The sequence below is a fragment of the Sycon ciliatum genome, chromosome 1 (genome assembly GCF_964019385.1).
Source record: "Sycon ciliatum chromosome 1, ocSycCili1.1, whole genome shotgun sequence".
Classification (NCBI taxonomy): Eukaryota; Metazoa; Porifera; class Calcarea; order Leucosolenida; family Sycettidae; genus Sycon; species Sycon ciliatum.
The window spans coordinates 57,280,284-57,305,204 of NC_088643.1; the positions used below are offsets into that span (position 1 = coordinate 57,280,284).

A 24,921-nucleotide genomic window follows, 5' to 3' on the forward strand; every position below is an offset into this window, starting at 1 on the left:
AGCCGAGTCTCACGCGAACCGTGAAATTTATGTATTTTAATTTTAAAGGCTACATGCAGTAGTGACTCAGCATTCTATTTATACAACATCCGCGCCCATTAAAACACTGCAATCTACCCGATCCTTACATTCCCGGCCCATTAGCAGCACACCCCTAAACATTCGAACGGTAATGCGACACCGTCTAAGGTCTTTATAAATCAAACCGCGACCATTACAATACTGCGATCTAAACCATTCCGTTAGTTAGCTAGCCACTTACGGTCTATCCTTAACCGAAATTGTATTCTTGAACGCAATATTCTTCTTCTTTTTTCTTCTACTCCGCTCCAACAGCACTCGGCAGAAGGTAGGAGATTGGCACCCAACGGGCTAGCATCCAGCAGCCAAAGCTGGGGCCTTTTCTTACTCCACAAAATCTTCTAAACGAAACTGACGCGTGTGCCCATATTTCCCGCACTATATCCTAACTCGAACGGCACTCCAGATGCTCTTAAGTTATTGTTCCCAACGAAGTGAAGTCAAAAACTACTGCTTCCGCAGGTTTGGTGTGTTCGTAATAAGCCTCTTCAATGCCTTTAGTACGAGTGGTAGGCAAATTGAGCTCTCTGACATAGGCAGGCCAACTGTCCATTTCCAGTGTCCAAAGTCTGTGAAACATTTATACCAAAGGCACTTCAAGCCTGCAGTCTCTCGCTTGGAGATGTCCTCCACCCAGATCGACCTGCACGGCCGGCTCCAGTCTTATGTTCTGATCCTGCAGGATTTCGCCACCAGGGATAAGCTGGTCGAAGCAACTCTGAAATAATTGGACCGGTAAGCGTATCGACATGCTACCGGCCCAGTACCGGGAGATGGCACGGTCTCGCCACCCGTGCATGTTTACATCTATGGTTGCGAACCCGCGTTGTGGGTGGTGGTGACCAGGTGGCCAGCTGTCTTTGATGGTAGAAGTCTACGGCGCTCCATGCTCTGTCTAGATCTTGAGCTCATGAGATGAGACAGCTTCTTGTTTGTGATTGATCATTGATTTTCATTGTTTTTTGTTCATATAAGCCCTTGCTTGTAATCATATCTGTGCCACGGTACGCGGGACACGGTGCATCACGAGATGACGGACCTACCGACCGAACGCGCAACAAGTTAGTTTATAGCTCGATGCCTGTTCAACGGTTTTTTGCTGTCGACGCATCCTGTCACGAAGTCCGCGAGTCTCCAAACGACGAGACCTTTGCTTCCGTCGTTTATTGTTGTCGTCGTAGCCGTAACCAGGGTGGGGCAATACGAGGGCTGCTTTAGCGAACCCTTCAATGCGGCAAACTTCGCTGTATTCTCTTCTTTTGTAGTACAACGAGTCACATAATCTGCCAGAGACGGCGCCTCGTCCGGGCTTGACTCATCTTCGCCCTCGAACATGAAGTCCCAATCACTATCGATATCCACGGATCGGTCTGCTCGACAAACTCTCGGACGCCTGATCGAATTGGGACATAAAACTCTCGATGGAAGCAAACATCTGGCCTACTGAAGCGTCGAGATGTCTTCAGGTTCTCCTTCCGGTTGTGAGATCCTGTGCTGGTGACGGGCAGCGAGGTGAGTATAGCGGCGTCGGATATCGGATCCACGTCAAGTGTTAATAGGAAATCGGCTATACTCACCTAGTTGTCCATCACCAGCACAGGATCAGTTCCCTCAGAACCGGAAGGAGAACCGGAAGACATCTCGACGCTGAGCGAAAACACGGACTGAAAACTACTAGCGCCAAGAAAAAAACTGACACTACTAGAATTTATTCGTCACATCTCAATCAACCTTCGTGAAATGACGCTTCTTTTTCATTTCGCCTATTTCCTTCAAGACATAACATGGGATTCGAACCCGCACTATCGCCCTGCATGCATTACCCCGATACACTTCGCATACCTACACATTCTTCCAAGTAATAGTTGCTTCACGTTATGATCTTGCAGTTGAAAATTAATTTAATTTCACGGTTCGCGTGAGACTCGGCTGGAAGCCGGGCTTTCCGCATCCGTAGGAACGCCACCACCCTTCAAGGATCAAGGCGCAGATGCAGCTCCTAAAGCCGTGGGAGGTGAGTAGATCAGCTCACCAGCAAGTGGTCAAAGACCGAAAATCCCATTCACTGCATCCATGTTTTCCTCGTGCCAGGCCACGAGTTCCCAATTAACTGTGCATTAATTGCAGTTGAAAGCCCTATTTGAATGTCCATTATTTGCGGTAGACTAAAACTCGTGGACAAGTCATTCCATCGCTTGACGGCAGCAACTAAGAGGCGATCTGGTGGATCAATTCGCTTCTCCTGCCTAGTATTAGTAAGAGGCTAAGGCAGTAAGGGTATGAATACGGCTCAGCTCGTTCCAGCAGACAGAGCTTCCCCCCCCCCCCCCCCCCAGCCCAACGGCAAGGTACCTCGGCGCGACCCTTGATGCCGCTGTGAAGTGGGACCCCCGTGTTGACACGATTGCGAAGAAAGTTGTGCAGAAGATTGGAGCACTATGGCGGTCCCGCAGATGCCTCTGCCTCTGATAGTCTCATCCAGTATGTGAGGTCAGTCATCATGCCTGGCCTCCTATACGGATCTAACGCCTTCTCCTCCTCCCTAAGGCTACGTAGCAGGGAGTCGTATATACGACTCCCTGCTTCGTAGCTTGATCGCCTTCAGGTCCTGCTGAACCGAGCGGCGAGAGCGGTATACGGTTTGCCGCCTCACACCTCTGCCCAGCCTCCGCTCGAACAGAGTTCGCGCGCGAGCATTACGCCCAGAAGCGACTCGCCCTGGTGTGGCGCTGCGTCAGTGGGAAAGCCAGCAGTGTCATCCAGGATCTATTCTCACCATCAGCTGGTAGCACCACCCGGCAAGAGGTTTCCAGGGCCCAGGGGCCTCACTCAGAGTCACTGTCCCCTCGGCACAATCAGAAGTCAGCAGATCTCGCCTGGCCTTTCACAGCCCTGGCCTGGAATGCACTCCCAAGGAGTTTTAGGGAGATCAAGGCTGCCCAGCATTTCTTGTATGTAACTGTTATTATGGTAGCAGTACCGGCACCACCAAATTTGTACATGACTCACAAGAGCAGGATCTATGGGCAGTAGATCTAGTCCTACGCTGTTGCACCCAGGGAGTCGTAAAATACTACTTTACGACTCCCTGGTTGCACCCTTCAAAACCCGGATTCATGGCCGCCACCATGTAGGACTGTACCGGGGCAGGAACAAAGGGAGGGCTGCACACCACACACCCTCCTCAAGTATTGATTGAACCTCCCCTGCATGTCTTGCCAAAGTGCAGCCCGGCTTGCTTGATTGAATCCGCATTACATGCATGTCTGTATCCACCGCTGCATGTGAAACGTCATCAGTGACACCAAGAGTACATAACCCCAGGTGACACTCACAGTGCCGCACGATAAATCCGATACCAAGCCAGACTTCTGTGCTTTATAGTTGTGTTGATAGAATGACAGGAAACTGCAAGAAGCCTCCCCACTTTTACTTAGCAAACATTAGCTTCTAGTAATACAGTACCATAATTCACATGTAGCTACGCAGTCACTGCCAGTCAGTGAGCTACGAGTTAGCACCAACCTGTAACATACACTTGAAACCAGGGAGTCGGTATCTCTTAATTTGCTAGATTCTATAGTTACTCAAATCTGTGGACAGCAACTGTTTAGCAGCTGTTTAGCAACTGTTTAGATTCTATAATTATAGGATTTTGGTCATATTTTTCTACTCGAAATGGGTGTGGCACGAGCATAGGAAGAAGTATGTTATGTGACCAATTCTTCCTTGCTAGGTCTTAGTAGATATCGAGAGTTGAATAAGCTAATTTTTTCAAATGCTAACATATCAGGCTCATCTCCTTGCGCAATATTACTAAGGCCTGTGCCCTATTTTTCGAATCTTATAAATATAGGATTTGAGATTTTAATGGACCTTGTTTTATCCTTAAAACTGGTAGTTTCACCACGGCATGTGCGATATGTCGTCAAGAAACCACCCCGTGCTACACCTGCAATGTTCTTCTGCACATTCACTGCTTCAGTCCTCAGTTTCCATGGCAGCAGCTGAACAGTGCTGCTCAAAGTTCCAATTCTTGCTGAAAATGGGTATTCATGATGTCCTATGAATCTAAAAACTTTTAAAAATATTCATCCCTCAGACATATTTACAGCTTCTGTGAAAACCATTATGCCGTTATTTAATATGGGTCAGGATGACCAATAATATTATGGCAAAACAACAGCATAAAGGTCACACATTGTCAAATCCTACTTCCGACTTTTAGGAGGCTCTCCAAAGCTCTCCAAGCTTCAGAGGTGGTTGAAACTTGGAGATTCCCGTGGTTTGGGATCAGCGCATTCGAACTGCGGCTAAAGCCACGTGTTGCTCATGAGTGTACGCATTTCCCTTTTCGCATACGCACATGTGTATACTAAATTCATAACTCAAGATTGAGGCCCCTTTGGCGCTTCATATTGCTTGACATCTGCAAAATATCTCCGAATTCTTTGAGACCCGTTCTTGAATTATACCAGTTTCTTCGACTTCTCTTTTCTTCTTCTCCTAGAAGCTCGATAAGAACGCACCCCTAGAATGAATCGGTTTGAGTGGTGTAGCCAAGGACTGTTTTGTGTGTGTGTGTGTGTGTGTGTGTGTGTGTGTGTGTGTGTGTGTGTGCGTGTGTGTGCGCACGTATGTGTGTGTGTGTGTGTGTGTGTGTGTTACGGGTTGGGTGTTAGTAAAAATTTATTAATGAAAAGGCTAGAGCGGAGTTTTAAAGTTCGCACCAAAAAAGCTTCTGTACATCTAAAATTGTACCAGTCGCCAGCTTCATGAAGTAAACTATGCAACTGGAGCTGAAAGCGACCCGTTTTCCAAGAAAAGGGAAACAAACATGCGCGCGTAGCACTCCACAATCATGAAAATTAGCTGGGTCACGTCTGCGAATCGCTCTGAAGCAGCACTGAGCGCACATTTGCTACTGCAACAACAAGACTGTATTGTTCTGATTTGCAATGGATACAGTCGTCCCTCCCTAATCAGTCCAGCACATTATTGAAACCAGCATAATTTTCAGTAAGCAAAATGTCCTTTTCATGCACATTGCAGCCGTAAATCAGATTTTCTATCCAGCACCCTCCCTAAACCAGCAGAATTTCCGGAACACGGATGGTGCCGGATTATAAAGGGACCACTGTATTTTGGAATGGGTATGTCCACTCAATTCGACAGACGTCAGGAGTACACGGTAGTCATAGCCCAAATTTGCTAGCAATTCTTTGAGCAAAATATCGGATGCGCAAGTAACTTTAGTTGGCGGCAAGTTTTGAGCAAAATATCGAGTTTTGGTGGGCTTTTCAGAAAATCCAAGGCTTCTCAGGGACTTTCTCAACGCAATCAGTCTTCAAAGTTGAAAACAGGCACAAAAGTGGGACAAAACTGACTCATGGCCACATTTTTGTAGAAAGTTGAGCAGCAGCAGGAGCTCAATCAAAAAAATTCTCGTCATCAGCGACAATTATCGTTGAGTTTTCCTTGAAACTCATTTTTTCTCGAGCAAAACCAAAGCAAAATACCGACGGAGAAAGGAAATGCCAAGCAGAATATCGAAAAATTTGTGGCAAAATTGTGCGGCAAAATATCGATGTGGGCAGAGCAAATTTGGGCCATGACTAGTACACGGGCAGAATACACTCAATTCCATACATGTCAAGAGTACACGGGCAGACTTCTACTTCTTTTTAGATGACTTCCAAGACCAGCATGGCAGCTAGCAGGCTACACTAGTCGCTTGACTTTTCCCAGGATGACTCGCCGTGGTGATGGTGGAAGCGACTGAGATTGTGTTCGAACTCGCCACAAGTGCTCGCTGCTTTCAGCAAACACAAACAAAAATTTATGCGGGCACACACATTATGATTCTGATCATGCATAGGAGTAGTATAGGTACGAACGGTCAGCCTCACTTTTCGAAGCATGATTTATAGAAACTAAAAAATTTTTTTTTTAAACCGTTGAAAAGCTAACGGCAGTACAATAAGCATGGCCATGTCATAATCCGACTAAAGCCCTACTACAGACAGTGTGCTAAACATAGGGCAGCAAGTAGGCTACGTAAAGAAAAGGCTCAGGATCTGTCAGAATTATTATCAATCGGCAAAACAGCTCGGACTAAGTCATAAAATATAGGCAGCAAACATCTTTGGCATGGGGTAAATTGAAAAGTTAATATGGAATATGGCAAAATATCGAATATGGCTATATACATATATACACGGCTCAAATAAGGCTCTCAAGACAACTTACACAAGCACACAGCCGATCCAGCAGGTAAACGCATGCGCATGTCTACCTTCAGACCTAATTTAGGATAACGGTTAGCATCAGTTCCTCAGTCCCCTTCCCGACCGATGGGACTGTTAACACTATCGAACCAAGAACACCACGAGCAGGATGACTCCCACACACAGCAGGAAAGGGAGCCATGTTTTGACAACACCGGACCAGCTGAAACACAAGTCATATTAAAAAGAGTGGGTGACAGAACACACAAGCAAAAAAAGTGCAGAAAGTTCAGAAACCCACCTGACCAAGCGTAGACATAGACCTTAGGCCATGGTAAAAAATAAAGTTGATTCTCAGGTCATGAGCCTGTGAAAATCGGTGCGAGCGAGCGATTTTTTATTTTATTTCCCACAATTTTTTTATTTCCAAAGATAGGGTCACACATATGTACGTCACAGGCTCATATAAATATTTTTATATTCAGGCCGGGGAGTAGAAAAATACCGGTATTTTACTACTCCCTGATTCATGCCTTTCGCATTGACCGTTTTCATGCGAGCATATGCATGCATAGAAATAAAAAAAATCGTCGGTGCGCCGCCAAAAATCGGTGCGCGCGTACTTGAGAATCAAAGATAATTTTTACCATGGCCTTATGCCAGTTGAACAGATCCACGAAATCTCGTAGACCCCGTTGGGCTTGTGTGGCTATGCATGCGCATTTGACCAATTTTGGCCTCATAATTAAATGGCAAGCAATCGTTTTTCCAGCTTCTTCACTTTCGTTAGAACTAATGACTAGCTAGATCTTTGTCAGAAAAAAGGTTTTCATATGAAATGCCTTCAGGGCCTATTTCTTAGTGGAAATAGCAGAAAACACAATAGGGTCCTGCACATTCAACACCCAACCGGGTCCACGGGATTCTACGGGATCTGTACAACTGGCATACCGTATTTCCGCGCATATAAAGCCATGGCGTTATATCCTAATATAAGGCCACCCTCACTTATAAAGCCATGGCGTTATAAGTGAACAAAATTCAATGTGGAGGAAGTTGCATCGGGCGTTAAAGGCGAGTTCAATTCTTTCAGTGAACCTACAGTAGCGGTGACTCTCTCTACATGTATGTACCCATCCCCACTGTCACATGCCATACCGCCACCGCACCTTCACACAAGTTTGTATGCCACCTTGTACACAATAGGTTCACAATTTGAATTTTTCAGGGAAAATTGAAAGTATATGGATGCTCGACATGAACGTGCAACGGCACCATACGAGTACTCGGAGTTCATACTCTGCCGATTTTTTCATGTAAGCGTCTCTCACTTTTAGCGCCATGGCGTTAAAACCGAGGCTATTTTCTCCAAAAATTTGGTCCAAAACAGCGATGTTTCACCTATAACGCCATGGCTTTATATGCGCGGAAATACAGTAAGGCTTAGGCTGTCATCACACCATGGTACAAAGTGCTGCGTCTACGTCCACGTAAGGTTTTAGTCGGTTGCCATGATGATCCATATACGGACTGAAAACGGGAGGCAAGGAAACGGGAAACGTAGACGTGGTAGGAGAGGGGAGGGGGGGGGGGGGTATACCAGGTTTTTGAACTAAAACGGATGAACGGGCGTACCTCTCCCTGTCTTTTTCAAAGCAACCTTGTACGTGCGTTTGCATTTTCAAATTTCTCCCACGATTCCGCCATGCCTCTCCGAGGGTTCTCTGATGAACAAGAAGCCCACTTCACCCAAGTGTGGCATGATGTGTTGTGAGCTGCACAAGGGCAAATGCTGACTCTACTGGACAAACATCGCCAGGCAGCAGCCAAGATGACGGCATTTTCTGTGTAGAGAAGGTTGCCGGAAGTGACTGTTGACCAGTGCAAGAACAAGCTGGACAATGTGAAGAAAAAGGCCAAGCAAGCCTACGCCAAGGTCCGGATTCTCCAGCAATCTGGAAACGCTGTAGTAGATCCCGGAGATCTTGAGGTAATTTCACTATGTTTCTCTCGCCAATCAATATTGCTTTGTCACCAGCAGTAGGAATGATGTTGATATTGTAATAGAGTTTGCCCATCATAAGTTGTTGTGTCTTGTTCCCACGGGCCACGGCGGGTGTTTCATTGGAAATGCACTGTGTAAAAATCCCTCGTTTCAGTTATTTCGGAGTGTGTCCTGTGCTTGGGATGTGTTTGCACACTCGACCACAAAGCACTGTAGTTTTCCTAGAGGAGAGGAAGAAAGAGAGAACCCTACTTGACTCTAATTTCTTGAAGTGTGAGGCTTCACAGGGCCGAAAAAGTCCCTGTGTAGCCAAATGTGGACCAGAAGAGTGCACTGGGTTCAACCGTTAGAATACCCAGGCGGGACCGGGAAAGTCCAAAGGAAGCCAAAAGAGGGACTGAGTGCATAATGTTGCCAAATGTGCACCTGAAATGAGTGCATATGTGGTACAACCGGAACCTGAAATGGGCATGGGTAGCCATTTGGGTGATGCATTCTCTGCAACGGGTGATAGAATGCTGTCATTTGTGGCACGCATTCTGTGTTAATGTATTATAATGCATTTGGCAATCTATTTATCTTTTCTCCTTCTTCTTTTTCATGTTTGTATGCAGGCTGCCGTGGGAAAGTGGGCCAATTTTGCGGTTTGGAACCAGCTATTCCTTACAAACCCCAACCTAGGAGCTGGATGGATGTCCTTGGACACTGTTTCCTCCGATGATGATAACATTGTTCTCGGCACCCAGACGCAGTACACGACGGCATCAGGTGCATCTATGCCTCCCCGAACATTGCCCGCGCCAAGTGCATCTATGCCTTCCCGAACATTGAAAGCACCAAGTGCATCTATGCCTCCCCAAACATTGACCGCGCCAAGTGCATCTATGCCTCCCCGAACATTGCCTGCGCCAAGTGCATCTATGCCTCCCCGAACATTGCCCGCGCCAAGTGCATCAAGGGTGGCCTGGTCATCAGTGGCAAGCACCACATTGTCGGCAGGTGTTTCCTCACCAGTACCAGGCACTGCGCAGTCATCAAGGTCTGCGCGCCTAGATCGGTCCATGTCGGACCACCTAGACGACTCTGCACCTTTGCTGACTGCACCACCCGCGACCACTAGCAGGTCAACCGATACCACTGAAGTGGACGATGAATATGCCTCATTTTTGGATGAAGCATATCCAGAACTTACTGAGACGCAAGCCGACTTTGGCCAAGCTGACTCGACTCAACCAGGCTTAACTGAGGCGTTGCGGCCCCCGACACCAAACCCGATAACTGATACCAGTCGGGCACCAACTCCTGTTGTGGCTCCACAGGTGGAAGCGCTGGCCCAGAAGGAAGGGGACGTGGGCAGAGGAGCCAGGAGGAGGCGTGCTCAGACGGATTATGTGTCATCTGTAACAGATGTTCAAGTTCGACTGACGGAAATCGAGCAGAACACCAGGCTGCGAGAACTGGAGTTTGAAGAGCGGCGGGTTCGTGAGCAGCGCCAGTGGCAGCATGATCTTGAACAACGAAGGCAAGATTGGGAAGAGGAGAGGGAGCGACGGTGTGAACGGCATGAGCTAAGAATGGAGCGAGAAAGGGACGAGAGGGAGACCGAGAGAAAGGAGAGAGAATCTCGTTTACGACGCCAGGAAATGGAATTTCAATACAATTTGATCAAAACAACTAGTTTTTTTTTAATTCTAAGGATCCGGCCTGACCTCTAATTCCACTGTGCTTTTGTATTATGAGAAGAAGTTTTGAGGCTGCCTGCAGTTTCATAGTATTTACACAATTGGGTGAACTCACCCATTCCACAATTCTCTGCAAATCTGAACCATTCCATTATAATACAACGTTTCGGCACTTGGCCATCGTCAGGTAATAACAATTGTTATTACCCGACCTAATTACCTAATTGTTGTTATTACCTGACGATGGCCAAGTGCCGAAACGTTGTATTATAATGGAATGGTTCAGATTTGCAGAGAATTGTGGAATGGGTGAGTTCACCCAATTGTGTAAATACTTTTGTATTATATTTCATATTTTCATCTTTTATTGTTTTAAAGGAAGAGGACATATGGCTCAACATCCGAGTTTTTTAAATTGTTTTTTGTTTTGTTTTTGTTCTGTCGCTTCAGCTCTTCTCCTTTCGGAAAAAAATTGACTTCTTGCCAAGATGGAGAGCCAACATGTCTACGCCGTCGTGCAGAATCTCGTGTACAGTCGACTGTCCCACGCCAAAGAGATTCGCGAGCTCGTCCTGCGTGGTAGCATGTGCCAGCCAATACAATAACATGGCAAGCCTCTTCTCCGAGTTCACGGCGCAACGTAATGCAGTGTCCGACTTCTCCCAGAGAGCATGTGTGTCGGTGTAAATTGCATCAAACAGAGGTTTGCTCACACGGAATGTTTTAACATACTGCCTATCCAAGTAGTCCTCTGCGTCATCCTGCTTCCCTGCCTCCTGCAACGCTTGCATGACTTCCAGCCACCATCCCTTCACCCTTTTCTCAAAGAATCCTGGGCAGCCGACATTGGTGGACCAGAATCGTCGGTTGGCAGTTACGTTGTCCACTATTATGGCCATTTATTTTATGGGGTGCAGGAGCTCCCAAAGAAGGTTTTTGGCACGAGAACGGCGACGGCGGTGGCGAACTGAAATTAAATTAGGAATTTCCCAGGCCACAGATTCACTTCCTCTTGATTAGGGGCCCTCCGTAAATACCGATACAGTATTTATTTAGAAACGAAAACTAGTCGTTTCTCTTCAACCCCCTCCTCCCCCCCCCCCCTCCCTCAGAAACGAACACATACAAACGATGAATAGTATCGATATTTTTTCTTTTCTTTTCTGGATGTGCCCACACATACAAACTGTGTATCGATATTTTTCAAGAAGCAAACAGGCGCTCAACCCCCCCCCCCCCCCCCCTAAACGACTAGTTTTCGTTTCTAAATAAATATCTATATTTACTAGGGCTGAAACGGTCATTACGAATAACCGGTTATGTAACCGTTAGGGCCAAACAAACGGATAACCGTTTGATCGACGGTTATGCAGCGATTTTTTCGAACATTTTTCGAAAAATAGGAACCTTCATAACTCCGTCATTTCTTGTTCAAATTCAACAATCGAAGGCTCTACGTGGTAGCGGAAACTCTGAGCTCTGCATTGCAACAATCGCTGAAGATCTGCGATGTCTGACTCCAGAGATATCGCATGCCGAATTTTTATCTCTGCAAATTCAAATTTTCAATCGATACTCATCACCACCTTTTGTGAAACAAATCCTTTTTTGCGTGCCTTTGGCCAATTGGAGCGACTGAGCACAAACTAGTGACCAGGGAGTCGTCAAATACCTACTGTATTTGACGACTCCCTGCTAGTGACATAGCGGCCTGAAGTTCAATCGTCTCAAAATATTTGTGCGTTCTGCGATGGAAGAAAGTGAAATGGCGTTGATGGGACGGATTTGCTTGCATATCGGGCTTGGAAACGATTTCGCTGTGTTCCTGCGCCTGATATGTGGAGGTTGCTTGATGGAACCTAGTATCATCGCTTTGCTCTCACCAGGAGCTTTCCAAGGAGCCCAAGATTGTGAAAATCAAGTGAAGGACACCAAAGTTATGACCTCAGGTGTAAGGTGAAAATTGTGCACTCCACTTTTCAGCTACCCAGCGGATGTTACCTATTTTCGACTATTTCGTACAGAACCATGAAAATTAGGGGTGAAACGATTAGTTCGAATATTCGAGTATTCGTTCGAAAATTTCAAACGAGCGAGTATTCGAAATTTTGCACTCGATCGTTTTTTTTTTTTTTTTTTTTTTTTTTTTTTTAGTATTGGCATTGTATTTTTCAAAAACTTTTGTTGTCCCGCTGGTCCACTGGTATGCATGCGTTATGCATGGGTTTGAGTCAGTATTTTAAGACTTGGACGATGCGATCACCACGGCAAGTAACGTTCTGAGATATAAAAGTACTGATGAAAATCGTTACTTTACACTCTGTACAAGACATTGGCGACTTTTGTTCTATGTTCACAGATAATTTCTTCCGAATTGGTCGAGAACTCGCAAATCTTGTGCTTTTGAATTTTGTTAAAATACTCGAAATAATCGGATACTCGATCGAATATTATGAACGAGTGATCGATTGGTCAAAATAGATACTCGTTTCACCCCTAATGAAAATTCTTCAGACAAGGCATGAAAATGGCGTCAAAAACAATGAAGTTTCCATGTTGCAGTCTTATAGGTTACAACCGGTTAACCGACCGTTATGCTAACAGCTAACCGTTAAGCACAAATGTGTAACCGTTTCAGCCCTAAATTATTTACGGATGGCCCCTTACAGGTTTTATTGTACATGCAATTTTGAACCGGGATTTCTATCCATTTCTGACTCTCCCGAGGCAAGAAAATGAATGAGCTTTTGTGAGAAAAAAGAGGATGGAAAAGAGGTACAATCGCATTGGATGCGCAGAGACACACCTGATAACTGTTACAGCCTAGCAACGTGTGTGGACAACACGCGCTGTCGACTAACGTTGAGGTGCTATGCACTGTATCAAGAGTACAAAAACCAGAGTGTGCAACTGTGCATATCAGATCTGAAACAGCGCAGTTCGTGCACTACGTCACCCTGATGAGGTCAGCCAAGCCGCGACTTGCGTACAGCTCAAATTTTCATGTTTCATAGCCCAGAAATCAGCCAAGTTTGCTTGATTTTAGACGTCCTGTTTCAGGATTTCGGTGTTTTGTGTGACTGTGTACGCTGCGTACATCCACCGACAAGTAAAGTCACCAGGCTATCCGTATCAAAAAACCGAAATCAGGCCAAACTCAGTGACCTGCACCACCGCGACTGGTTACGCAACTTTTCACCGTACCTGTGGCTTACCATGCCGTCAGAAATGACGTACTGCACGAATTACGCTCCCACAGGAACCATCCCGAGTTGCACACTCTGGTTTATGTACTCTTGACTGTATGCAGAGTACATAACCCCCAAAAGTGTGCAACTGCCTGCACAACCTCTATACAGTGCTGCGACGGCAGAACATCACATCACGGGACATGGCTCAAAAGGTTACGCTGGCAAACAGTGCAAAGTGACCACAAGAGAGTTGAACCCAAAAGCAGGGTTGCGATCAAGCCTAGCCTGCATCTGTCACGCGCAGGGTGCAAATAACGTGTACGGGTTCGGCACGTGATGTGAAATTCTGCCGTCGCAGGCCCCATAGCTGGAGTTGCACACTCTTGGGGTTATGTACATGTACTCCTGGTGCTATGCAGAGCAGTCTCGCTGAGAGAAGCATACACACGGCCTGTACACTCACCTGGTATAGCGGCCGTATATCATCATGTACAGAGCAAGCTTGACCATGTTCCAGCGACTCGAGCCGTCGTACAACTGCAGGTTGAGTGCCATGGCAGCGTGCGAGTGGCAGTTATCACAGAGTAGATTGTGCTGCAGAACGACGCGTGCACAGCGCAGATGCACACGGCTAAAACACACAGCGCAGAATTCGCTGAACAACGCAACACAACCATCAGTACACGTATATGGTACACTACACACAAGCGGAAAAACCGTCAGAGATCAAATTCCATTACACAGTGTTTCACCGTTCAAGCAACGGATCATCAGATGGATGATCAAACAAAGTATGATACACTGGTTATATACTCAGAAGGTGTGAACTCCGTCACTATGGAGTGTGAAAATTATCATTATGTCGGATCCCGGATGTGACAAGTCCATTTTTCATGATGCATTGTACAGAGTGCCTAGGTGCTAGATGAGGGTGATGATATTGCGGGGTGTGACCAGCCCATTTTTCATGATGCATTGCACAGAGTGCCTAGGGAAAGGTGATAGCGCAGAGTGGTGCCATGCCAGGTAACAGATATAGAGGCGCTACCAAGGCCATAGAATAATCACTGTCCTTATGTGATGGGCACAAAATTTGATAGGACATACTTGCTTTCGTGCCTGCATTTTGACACAATCTCATTTCGCTTGTTTAGCCTAGTGCGGGCGTCGGTTTCGAGGATGTGATACTTCTCGGTAGTGCAGAGGCCACATCTCTTGGACGTGTTATCGAACGAGCGCCGCCTTTCAAAGCTCGCTACTCCAACCATTTGACTACGCTCAGGCATGACCGCTATGAGAATTCCACCGAGTTGTCAAAGCATGTTTGGTCGATGAAGCGGGACAACAGACAGTACGTCATTGACTGGAAGATCCGCGACAGGGCCACCTCGTTCGATAACACGTCCAAGAGATGTGGCCTCTGCACTACCGAGAAGTATCACATCCTCGAAACCGACGCCCGCACTAGGCTAAACAAGCGAAATGAGATTGTGTCAAAATGCAGGCACGAAAGCAAGTATGTCCTATCAAATTTTGTGCCCATCACATAAGGACAGTGATTATTCTATGGCCTTGGTAGCGCCTCTATATCTGTTACCTGGCATGGCACCACTCTGCGCTATCACCTTTCCCTAGGCACTCTGTGCAATGCATCATGAAAAATGGGCTGGTCACACCCCGCAATATCATCACCCTCATCTAGCACCTAGGCACTCTGTACAATGCATCATGAAAAATGGACTTGTCACATCCGGGACCCGACATAATGATAATTTTCACACTCCATAGTGACGGAGTTCACACCTTCTGAGTATATAACCAGTGTATCATACTTTGTTTGATCATCCATCTGATGATCCGTTGCTTGAACGGTGAAACACTGTGTAATGGAATTTGATCTCTGACGGTTTTTCCGCTTGTGTGTGATGAAGCTCTGCCTCGCTTGCATTGAGCACTCTCCGCAGTTTGAGACCATTTCCTTGTGTGAATTAGCTCCTCTTATTGAGTTGAGCACTTTCGTCGAAATCTGCAACCATGGATGAACCGTCACGTATGAACCTGGGATACTCATTGAAGAACATTCCGTTGCCATCGCCAAAGGAGTACAGGAAGAAGCTTATCGAGAAAGTCGAGGACGTTATCCGCCGCATGAGGTGGAAGGCCATCTTCTTCCTGAATGGCCAGGACAGCCAAGAAAAGAACACATACGGATTCAGAACGAAGAACTGCCCCCAGAAGGTCGCGGAGTTGAAGGCTTTCGAAGAGGATATGTACACCATGATCGAGACCGCGAGCTTCCGCAATGCCGACAACGACCTCCAGCAGCGCATGAAGGATGACCTACGGTCGGTAAGGACTTCGAGTGACATTATTGTTCCTGCGGATAAAACGAGGAACCTGTACCGCATGTCTGCCAACAAGTATAACGCATTGCTCACCGAAAATGTCACAAAAACGTATAAACATGCAACTGATAGCGCCGACAACGAAATCAATAGTGAAGCCAAAGTTATCGCTGAGCGGTTGGAGATTGATGACCGAGTAAACGTCTTGGCGAAGTCGGAAGCATTCATCACATTAAAAGATCACAAAGAAAACTTTGAAAAGAAACTCCCATGCCGCCTCATCAACCCCGCCAAACCCCAGCTAGGTGTTGTGAGCAAGGAAATTTTGGAGTCCGTCACTGAGCCTCTGCGGAGCCACGTCAATCTATGGAAGAACACGCACGCCGTCATTGATTGGTTTAATGGCATCCAGAACCCAAGGGAGTGTTCGTTCGTCGTGTTCGACATAGTCGAATTCTACCCGTCCATCTCCGAGGAACTGCTGAAAAGTGCCCTGGAGCATGCAAGTAGTAATGCTCTCACCCGAAAGAGCAACGTCGATATCGTGATGCACGCCAGAAAATCACTGCTTTTCGCGGGTGGTCGAGCATGGATGAAAAAGGACAAAGACGAGAGTTTTGATGTTACCATGGGATCGCATGATGGGGCGGAAGCCTGCGAGTTGGTTGGCGCTTTCATCCTCAGTAAGCTAGTGCCAATCTTCGGGAAAGAAAACGTGGGTCTCTACAGGGATGATGACTTGGCCATACTCCGAAACGCTAATGGCCACCGCGCGGACCGGGTCCGTAAGGATGTTATTGAGGCATTCAGGAAGCTCGGCCTGAGAATAACAATAGATACCAACATGAAAGCCGTGAACTTCCTCGACATTACCATGAACATCGCAACCGGCATCTACAAGCCCTACAGGAAGCCTAACGACACGCCACTATATGTCAACACAAAGTCCAACCACCCGCCTAGCGTGATCAAGAGCATACCTGTTGGCGTCAACAAGCGGCTCGTATCAATCTCATGCACCAAGGAGGTCTTCGAGCAAGTGCGGCCGCTTTATGCCGATGCCCTACGCGCAAGCGGTCACGCAAGTGAACTGTCGTTCCCTGATGAAGACCAACCGGCACCGGCAGCGGGCAGTCGTCCCAAGAAGAGAAATCGTGACCGCAGGGTTATCTGGTTCAACCCGCCATATAGTGCGAGTGTGGCCACAGGCATCGGTGCACGGTTCCTGAGCCTCATCCGAAAGCATTTCCCTAAGGGCAGCAAGATGCACAAATTATTCAACAGGAACACTGTGAAGATCGCATATAGCTGCATGCCGAATATGGCCCGACTCATTAAGGCCCACAACAAGAGAGTGTTGCACCCACCAACACCGGACAAGGACTGCAACTGCAGGATCAAGAACTCGTGTCCACTCGAAGGAAAGTGCCAGGCGGACAACGTCATCTACCAGGCCATGGTGTCGGACGACACCCGTAACGCCAAGGTCTATACCGGCATGTCTGCGCCGCCTTTCAAAGCTCGCTACTCCAACCATTTGACTACGCTCAGGCATGACCGCTATGAGAATTCCACCGAGTTGTCAAAGCATGTTTGGTCGATGAAGCGGGACAACAGACAGTACGTCATTGACTGGAAGATCCGCGACAGGGCCACCTCGTTCGATAACACGTCCAAGAGATGTGGCCTCTGCACTACCGAGAAGTATCACATCCTCGAAACCGACGCCCGCACTAGGCTAAACAAGCGAAATGAGATTGTGTCAAAATGCAGGCACGAAAGCAAGTATGTCCTATCAAATGTTGTGCCCATCACATAAGGACAGTGATTATTCTATGGCCTTGGTAGCGCCTCTATATCTGTTACCTGGCATGGCACCACTCTGCGCTATCACCTTTCCCTAGGCACTCTGTGCAATGCATCATGAAAAATGGGCTGGTCACACCCCGCAATATCATCACCCTCATCTAGCACCTAGGCACTCTGTACAATGCATCATGAAAAATGGACTTGTCACATCCGGGACCCGACATAATTTTCACACTCCATAGTGACGGAGTTCACACCTTCTGAGTATATAACCAGTGTATCATACTTTGTTTGATCATCCATCTGATGATCCGTTGCTTGAACGGCGAAATACTGTGTAATGGAATTTGATCTCTGACGGTTTTTCCGCTTGTGTGTGATGAAGCTCTGCCTCGCTTGCATTGAGCACTCTCCGCAGTTTGAGACCATTCCCTTGTGTATATGGTACACTATACATGCAGGTGTGCACACAAGCATACAGCCAAAAGAGGACAAGTTGCCAGCAAAAAAACATTGTGCTACACTAGTTCAGGCGAGCCTGAAATCAACACGAAACGAAAATAAAAAGAATAAAAAAATAAAAATAGCAGAGTGATAGAAATCATCAATCAACTGCAACATGCGTACCTTGCAATCTCCAATACACATGTATAATTTAGTACTGTATGTGATATGAACAGCAGGGACTGAAAGATCACTCACCATTCTACCCTTGTATGTCTCCGAAGCCTGGTGGACCGCATTGTCCCACTCTCGACGATCTGCGTCCGAGCTTCCCGGATTCAGCTGCCAGTATCTGTGCACAAATACGCCAGAATTGCATTTATAGCGTGTCAGAGGGAAACTGCCATACAAAAAACATTTGAATCAGACCCTGAATAGCCGGTAGCAATGCTATGGGATGACAGCCGCATATATTTATCTATGACAAAATAATTGATAAAATGCCACCATAATCTTCATCCACCAAAATCAGAGAGGAGCAGCAAAGCAACGTTTTAAACTTCACAACAGGCAAGAACGAAAGCAGAAAATCACAACATTAGCGGCGTATTGTATTTCTGGGGTATTAAACAAATGTGAAGTTCGCACATCCGGGTTACCATCAGATATAATTGTGTTTAGAAGCATCACCAGCTGAGGAAGTGAGTTTGCTTGTGCCAGACCGTGACCATTTCTGTGGTATGCATGTACCGTACTGCCGCGCACAAAAGAGCATGACCGGTTGTGCGTAGATGCGGAAAGTCAATGTTTTTGGCAGGGCAGGGGGTCATTTTGCTCACGTAGAAGCACGAGTATGGGTGAAGACCGGACCATAAAGTAAACATAGGGCCCTTTTACGTAGTCAAGTGGTGTGCTTCACTGTCCGAAGAGTGCTCAATGCCCATGTAGGGCAGAGCCTTGTACACAAGAGAGAGTTTGGAAGCTTTGTTACAACTCTGAGTTTCACGTATTACTACGATCATCAGGCAACTGATGGATCCAAAACGGGCAGCCAGAACATAAGGGGGAGCAAGGTGGGAAATTCTGAGGGGTGTCATAGGCGACGCGTATCATAGCGCAAGAGTCCGGTGCAGGCGTGAAATTGCCAAGTCTTCAGACTTGGGGCTATGCAGCAGTAGTTCCGGCGTGAATGATATAGAATAGAGCTGGGGACAAATGCCAAATCCACACATGCCCAAACCACTACACAAACATACACCCACACTCTCTCCCTTTTCTCACATACACATACACTCACACGCGCGTCCACACACACATTCTCTAAATCTCTCTCTCTCTCTCACACACACACACGCACACCCACATTTATTCTCTATATTTCACACACGCGCACACACACACACACACACACACACACACACACACACACACACACACACACACACACACACATTCATTCTCTATATCTCACACACCTTTGACGCCCATCACCGGAGGCGATGATAGCAATGCTACGGCAGAAGCCATAGCAACTTGTGCTGGGATTGCACCATTCAACAGCTTGCAAGGCTGAAGAATTGACCGTCACTATTCAGCCTGGTCTACGCCATACAGCTATCTGGAGTGACTTTTTCTGGCCAGTGAATCCCTATTTTTGGTCTTTTCTTTTTTTTTCCCGCACACACATCACACCACATACTCCGGCATCAAGAGTGCATAAACAAGAGTATGCAACTGTGGTTATGGCCCAGTGCGCGGCACGCTGCCTTCATTACGTAACTTGCCTTCATCACGCTCTGAAAGCATACATTCAAACTCACAATTTCTCGTACGAGCCCATCCGTTTTTCCTCGATTCGTTCCAGTACCTATGCGATCTCTGAATTCTGGCGCGTGAACTCCAGTTCCGTACGAAAGTTCATTTCAAACCAGAGGGAAAGTGCGGTGTTTGATTTTCCGCAATGCGCGCCACTGCGCGGACTGCAGCTGAATGATGTAATGAAGGCAGCGCGCCGCGCATCTGGCCCATAGAAAAGAGATCACAGTTGCATACTCTTGTTTATGGACTCTTGCCGGCATGCACTGGCTGTTGGTAACCACCCAGGAGAATGAAAGAAAAGTCAGGAAGAGTCTGAGAAAGAGAAGAAAGACTTGTGTGACCAAAATCGTCGGGAATCGAACCCGCAATCTATCGATTGGAAATCGCTGCACATACCACTGCACCATATGGGACACACACACACACACACACACACACACACACACACACACACACACACACACACACACACACACACACACACACACACACACACATTCTCTAAATCTTACATACACACACACGCATTCTCCAAACCTCACACAAACATTCTCTCTCTCTGTCTCTCTCGCTCTCTCACACACACACACACACACACACACACACACACACACACACACACACACACACACACACACACACACACACACACACACACACACACACACACACACACACACACACTAGGCAGCGGGACTACCAGCTAGATTCACTTGACCTTGCGGGCAAAGTTACAGAGGTAGAACTTGTTTTCATGACGACACTTGGACACAAGCTCTGACCTCTTGTTGAGGGAGCGGATCTTGTCGGCCCAGGCAATCTCTAGCTTCTCGGCCAGACACAGGTTGCAGCGCTTCGAGATGTTAGAGTATGGTGCGGCTCTCCTCACAACGGACCACCTGATACTGTAAGATTTGTTTTCATCCTTCAGTCTCCAGATGTGTCTGGACAGTCTCGTTGAGGTCTCGTGCTTCTTGTGGCGAATAGTATGTTGATGACCATTGAATCGTGTCTTGAATGTCCCTCCCGTTAATCCAGTGTACTCCTTCATGTCGCTGCCGGTTACATGTGCCCTGTACACAATGCTCGATGCTAGACAGTTTCCTTCCAAGGGGCAATCATTTTTGACACGGCAGTTGCAGGTTCTCACATCCTTGGTCTTATTCTGCTGGTCGCTACGGAGGATACTATGATTGTGTTGCTTGATGATGGTGGCGACATTTGGCATGCAACTGTAACTGAACTTTAGCGTGTTCCGGTTAAATAGGGCCCTTTTATGGATGCAGAGACCAGTCTTTCATGCACTTTCATGTCTGCTGGTACCATGCATGGTACTGTCTGCAAACTCGGCATGGGGCCATGAGCATTCCCTCCCAGGCTGGCATCCCTGGCATCAACACAGTCATTATTGTACATTATCAATGTCAATATCAGTGTGTCAGCTGGTGAATTATACAATGAACTGCCCAGTGCTAGCTCAAAGTGAGAGCTCATTTTTTGTTCATGTTTTAACACGATAACAAACTGCACTTTCATTTCTGAAAGTAGGCCGCAAATCTACACAATGGCATGCAGCTCGTACCCCAAGCATCCATTTAGTACAAGCAAATACATTGTACAAAGCGTCCTCGGAGACAAAAACGCTAGAACACTACAAAGAGCACACACTTCAGGTTCTTCAACAAAAACATTTTGAAGTTTCACAAGTAAAAGTTTGTGCCCTCTCCTCGGGCGATGTAGAGACAAGAACAGAGGAACAGGAACAATGACTTATTATTGTATAAAGTAGAATGTGATAGTTTGCCACCAAGAAACGAAGATATTGAAAATAAAACACAACAAAACATTATTGTTTTACACAATATACAATACTAGTTAGTACATTGCCTGATTGCTGGTAGGGTCCGACTGAGACACTTTTAGGGTTGGTTCACATAAGCAAAATCGGCGCCGCAAGACATCGGTGGTGAGCCAGCTCCCGATCCGTTGCGCCTACGGTTCGAGTACCAAATCTACTACAAAGTAGTACAGAATGTGCCAAAATGCTACGACAGGTTTGCCAATTGAAGCTTGAATTCTATTTCTTCTGTAGTTCAAGGTCTTTCGGTGATGGCCACTCGGTGCTACCTTTTACTGGAGATCATGAAACTACGCCTACACATTTTATTGCAGTCTAGTAAGCGATTGTGTCGAAATTATGCTTGCAAACGTTGATGAAGTCACAAGAACTTGCCAATGTATCCATTATAATTATATATTTGTTTCAATTGTATTTGTCTCATAAGTTGCACAATGGTCAAGCAGATCATCCGAGAAGGACGGGCTGGTAACCTGACTTATTTGCCGCCTTGAAGCGACTACAAGAATGGCGAACGGACCTCTTCTCTAGCTTCAATTTAGGAAAATTTAGGACAAGTATTGGTTTGATATTTTGACAAAGTCTGGCTCCCGGCAGCCGGCGATCACCGGCGCGAACGGTTCACAAACCACTTTTGGTCAAAATCGTACGGGATCGGCGCCGGGGCAGATCGCAAGAGTTGGACACTGTCCAACTTTGCCGGCGGTCCCTTGCGATATTTTACGGAATGATTTTGTTACGACGGCACTGGTTCACACAATCGCAATGCGCCGGGACAGGTTGCAAGAAGCCCACCGCCGGTGACTCCCGGCGCGTACCGGCGATATGTGAACCAACCCTTAGAAAGTCAGATGAGAGAATTAAAAAAGAAGAAGAAGAAGACTCGAACCCACTGTCTTTCTAAATAACATGAGTTTAATGCACATGCTCTCGGTTTAGTTTTTGGCTTTTTGTGCTTTGGAGTTACTTGTTGTTCGTGGAGAGCTGCGTCCTACATACAGTATGTATGCGCGCATAGCTGCATGTGATTTTGAAGGACACTTGGAAAAAAGAAGAAGAAGAAACCCAGTGCTATTGAGATATGAATTTCTCCGGTCTTCTAAGATAAACAAAGGAAGGCAGTATTGTACATGGACTTACTTGACTGGGTTGCCAAATGCCATGTTATCTTCCTGTACATGTAGAAGAACAACAACAGCAGCAGCAGTAGCATCACCAGTAGCAACGTGACGCATGCCATTACACTCACGGCACGAACGTGTCACGCCCGGTCGACCTTAACGGAGTTGGAACAAATTTAATGGTATCCTCAACCGTGTGACAAGCAGTGAGATTTCGTGAATTCCCTGGCGGTCCTGGGCAAGTGTGCTGGCTTTATGAGAGAATCGTATGAAACTGTCAATCCGTTCAGTATCTGTCTGGGCACCCAAGTTACATTGTAGTACATTGTAGTACATGTACATGTACAGTACTCACCGACACGAAGTAGGGGCCAGCAAAGTCTCGGATCACGCCATTCGACATGCATATCCCCATGTGCCCAATGAATGGAAACAGCCATCTGCAGCGCGCCAAAAAGCAAAAACAAATACCGGCAAGTTTAATGATATGCAAAAAAAAACATTGTCTTTAATACCGGTATGTGGAAACATCATTTCTGAGGCGGATACAATATGAATGATGTAAAACAGCAGAAAATGCGCAAGTCCGGACAGTAGATAAAACTCCTTTAACCACAGCAGTCTTCGCTGAACTAGAAGAACTGTGCAGTTTAGGAGGGAGAGACTCTAGTGAGGAGTGTACGTTAGAGCCGCGTGTCCAAGAATGTTGTTTCCAAGGGGTGAGTTAGCCTTGGGTGTTCTTTTTTTTTTCCCAGCAATCTGGCTGTGTTCTTATCGCACTTTCTTAGAAACAATTCGTACCGGATCACACGTATCTCAAAAGGTGCCGGGAAAACAACACCGCCGTTCTTAACTTTAGGCTGCGGCGGTTCTTAGCACTTCAGGCTGGCCGTTCTTGGGCTCAACGTTCCTCGGCGCGAGACTCTATTGGATAAGGATAGCTTACTGTACATTAGTAGTTTCGCATAGGTAATTGCACACTGGACATTTCATGAATGTTGGAATTGGTAACAACTGGTATCAGTATGGCCGTGCCTGCCCCTCAACGAGGCTCAAGTGGTGCCGGGCCTGAAATCTACGCACTCGCCGGCATGGCATACCGCTATTGTGTGTTAATGTGTTGTTGTATGCAAAAGCAAATACATACGCTCTAGCTTGATTTCATGTTGCAAAATGAAGGCCTGGCTCGCCACATGTAAATCGCTCTGACGACGGGTGGCTGGCCTGAAACGTCAATTCGACATCAATGAAACTCATTTTCAAGTAACTCGGCGAATCGAGTTTGCAGTGAGCAGCAGCTGAATAGAGCAGTTGTCGGTTGACAACCTCCCCCCCCCCCCCCCCCCTTGGTGTTATTACCTGTATCATTATTATTATTTTTTGTCTTGTTCACTGCTGACGAAAATTAATGCTGTGCACAGAGAGCATAATTTTTATAATTTTAAAATTTGTGAATTCACCTACGTGAGGCAAGGGATTGGGGTCCATACGATGGAGAAAGGATAGCGATGGCGTCTTGTATCAATTGAGAGGTCCTGCTTGGTAAGCTTATCGGCCTCCATGTCTGGTAGATCTGCTGAGGAAGACACAGCCCAGTCGTCACCCATGCTCGAGTCTCACATCAATCAAACGAGTCATGTACGTACAAAGCAGTTCAAAAAACTAAACTGAACAGACGTCACGTAGATCGTACAAAGACAGACCCATCTCCGGATTATGCACTCTCTGTGCACTACATGTATACAATCATGTGATTATTTTTAGTAGGCGAGGTGATGATGCATTGACATGATGCAGTTTCGGCAGGGATTTATGTAACTGTTATAGTGAGGTTTACGTTACAGTGAGGCCTGGCCTACAGTGCGTTTTTTTATAATACTATTAATAGACTCTGAAAACCTTGAGAACGTACTCAAGGACACTTTTGAGAAAATGTCATGCGAGTTGCGTCACGAAAATCTGCGCGCGAAATTCGAAAAACCAGGTGTGACTCGTGGCATTTCGCCATCTTGTTCAGAGTGTCCTTCGAGCTCCTTGCCTCGTGGCCGGAGGAATCATTTTGTTGCTGACTGCTCTGTGGCCCTATTTTGCTTTTTCTCGAGTGTCTTTTCGTTCGTGGCAACTTGTTCTCTCGACATGCCACATAATTATAACAAAACGCGAACGGGCCATGGTACATGGTGGTGTCTGTTTTACAATTTGTTGCGAAGACGAGGAGAACAATGGCTGGGCATCGAATTGGTCCCAAGTATTCCATTCGCCATGCTGCTGTTGCGTGTGGCGTCAGCATTTCCACCATGAACAGATGTACCAGGGATGCTGACGGCGAAAATCAGCGTG

General features: G+C 46.6%; 1 protein-coding gene across 1 annotated transcript; it reads right to left on the reverse strand.

Annotated features, from left to right (window-relative positions):
* Positions 1-5,795: 5,795 nt before the first annotated feature.
* LOC135804520 (transmembrane protein 222-like) lies at positions 5,796-24,257 on the reverse strand. The gene is made up of 6 exons (XM_065318407.1): positions 24,046-24,257; positions 22,937-23,021; positions 22,601-22,632; positions 18,043-18,136; positions 13,650-13,780; positions 5,796-6,531 (listed from the first exon to the last, which is right to left on the reverse strand). The coding sequence occupies exons 1-6, from the start codon at positions 24,186-24,188 to the stop codon at positions 6,450-6,452; spliced, it is 567 nt and encodes a 188-aa protein (XP_065174479.1). The 5' UTR covers positions 24,189-24,257; the 3' UTR covers positions 5,796-6,449.
* Positions 24,258-24,921: the final 664 nt, after the last annotated feature.

What these genes read in the sequence shown, in the direction of transcription:
- LOC135804520 (XM_065318407.1), bottom strand. Translation starts at nt 24,188, where the DNA reads ATGGGTGACGACTGGGCTGTGTCTTCCTCAGCAGATCTACCAGACATG. An exon ending in CTGGCCCCTACTTCGTGTCG is followed by an intron (nt 22,633 to 22,936) that starts GTGAGTACTGTA and finishes CTACATGTACAG; the next exon opens with GAAGATAACATGGCATTTGG. An exon ending in GCATTTGGCAACCCAGTCAA is followed by an intron (nt 18,137 to 22,600) that starts GTAAGTCCATGT and finishes ATTTGTGCACAG; the next exon opens with ATACTGGCAGCTGAATCCGG.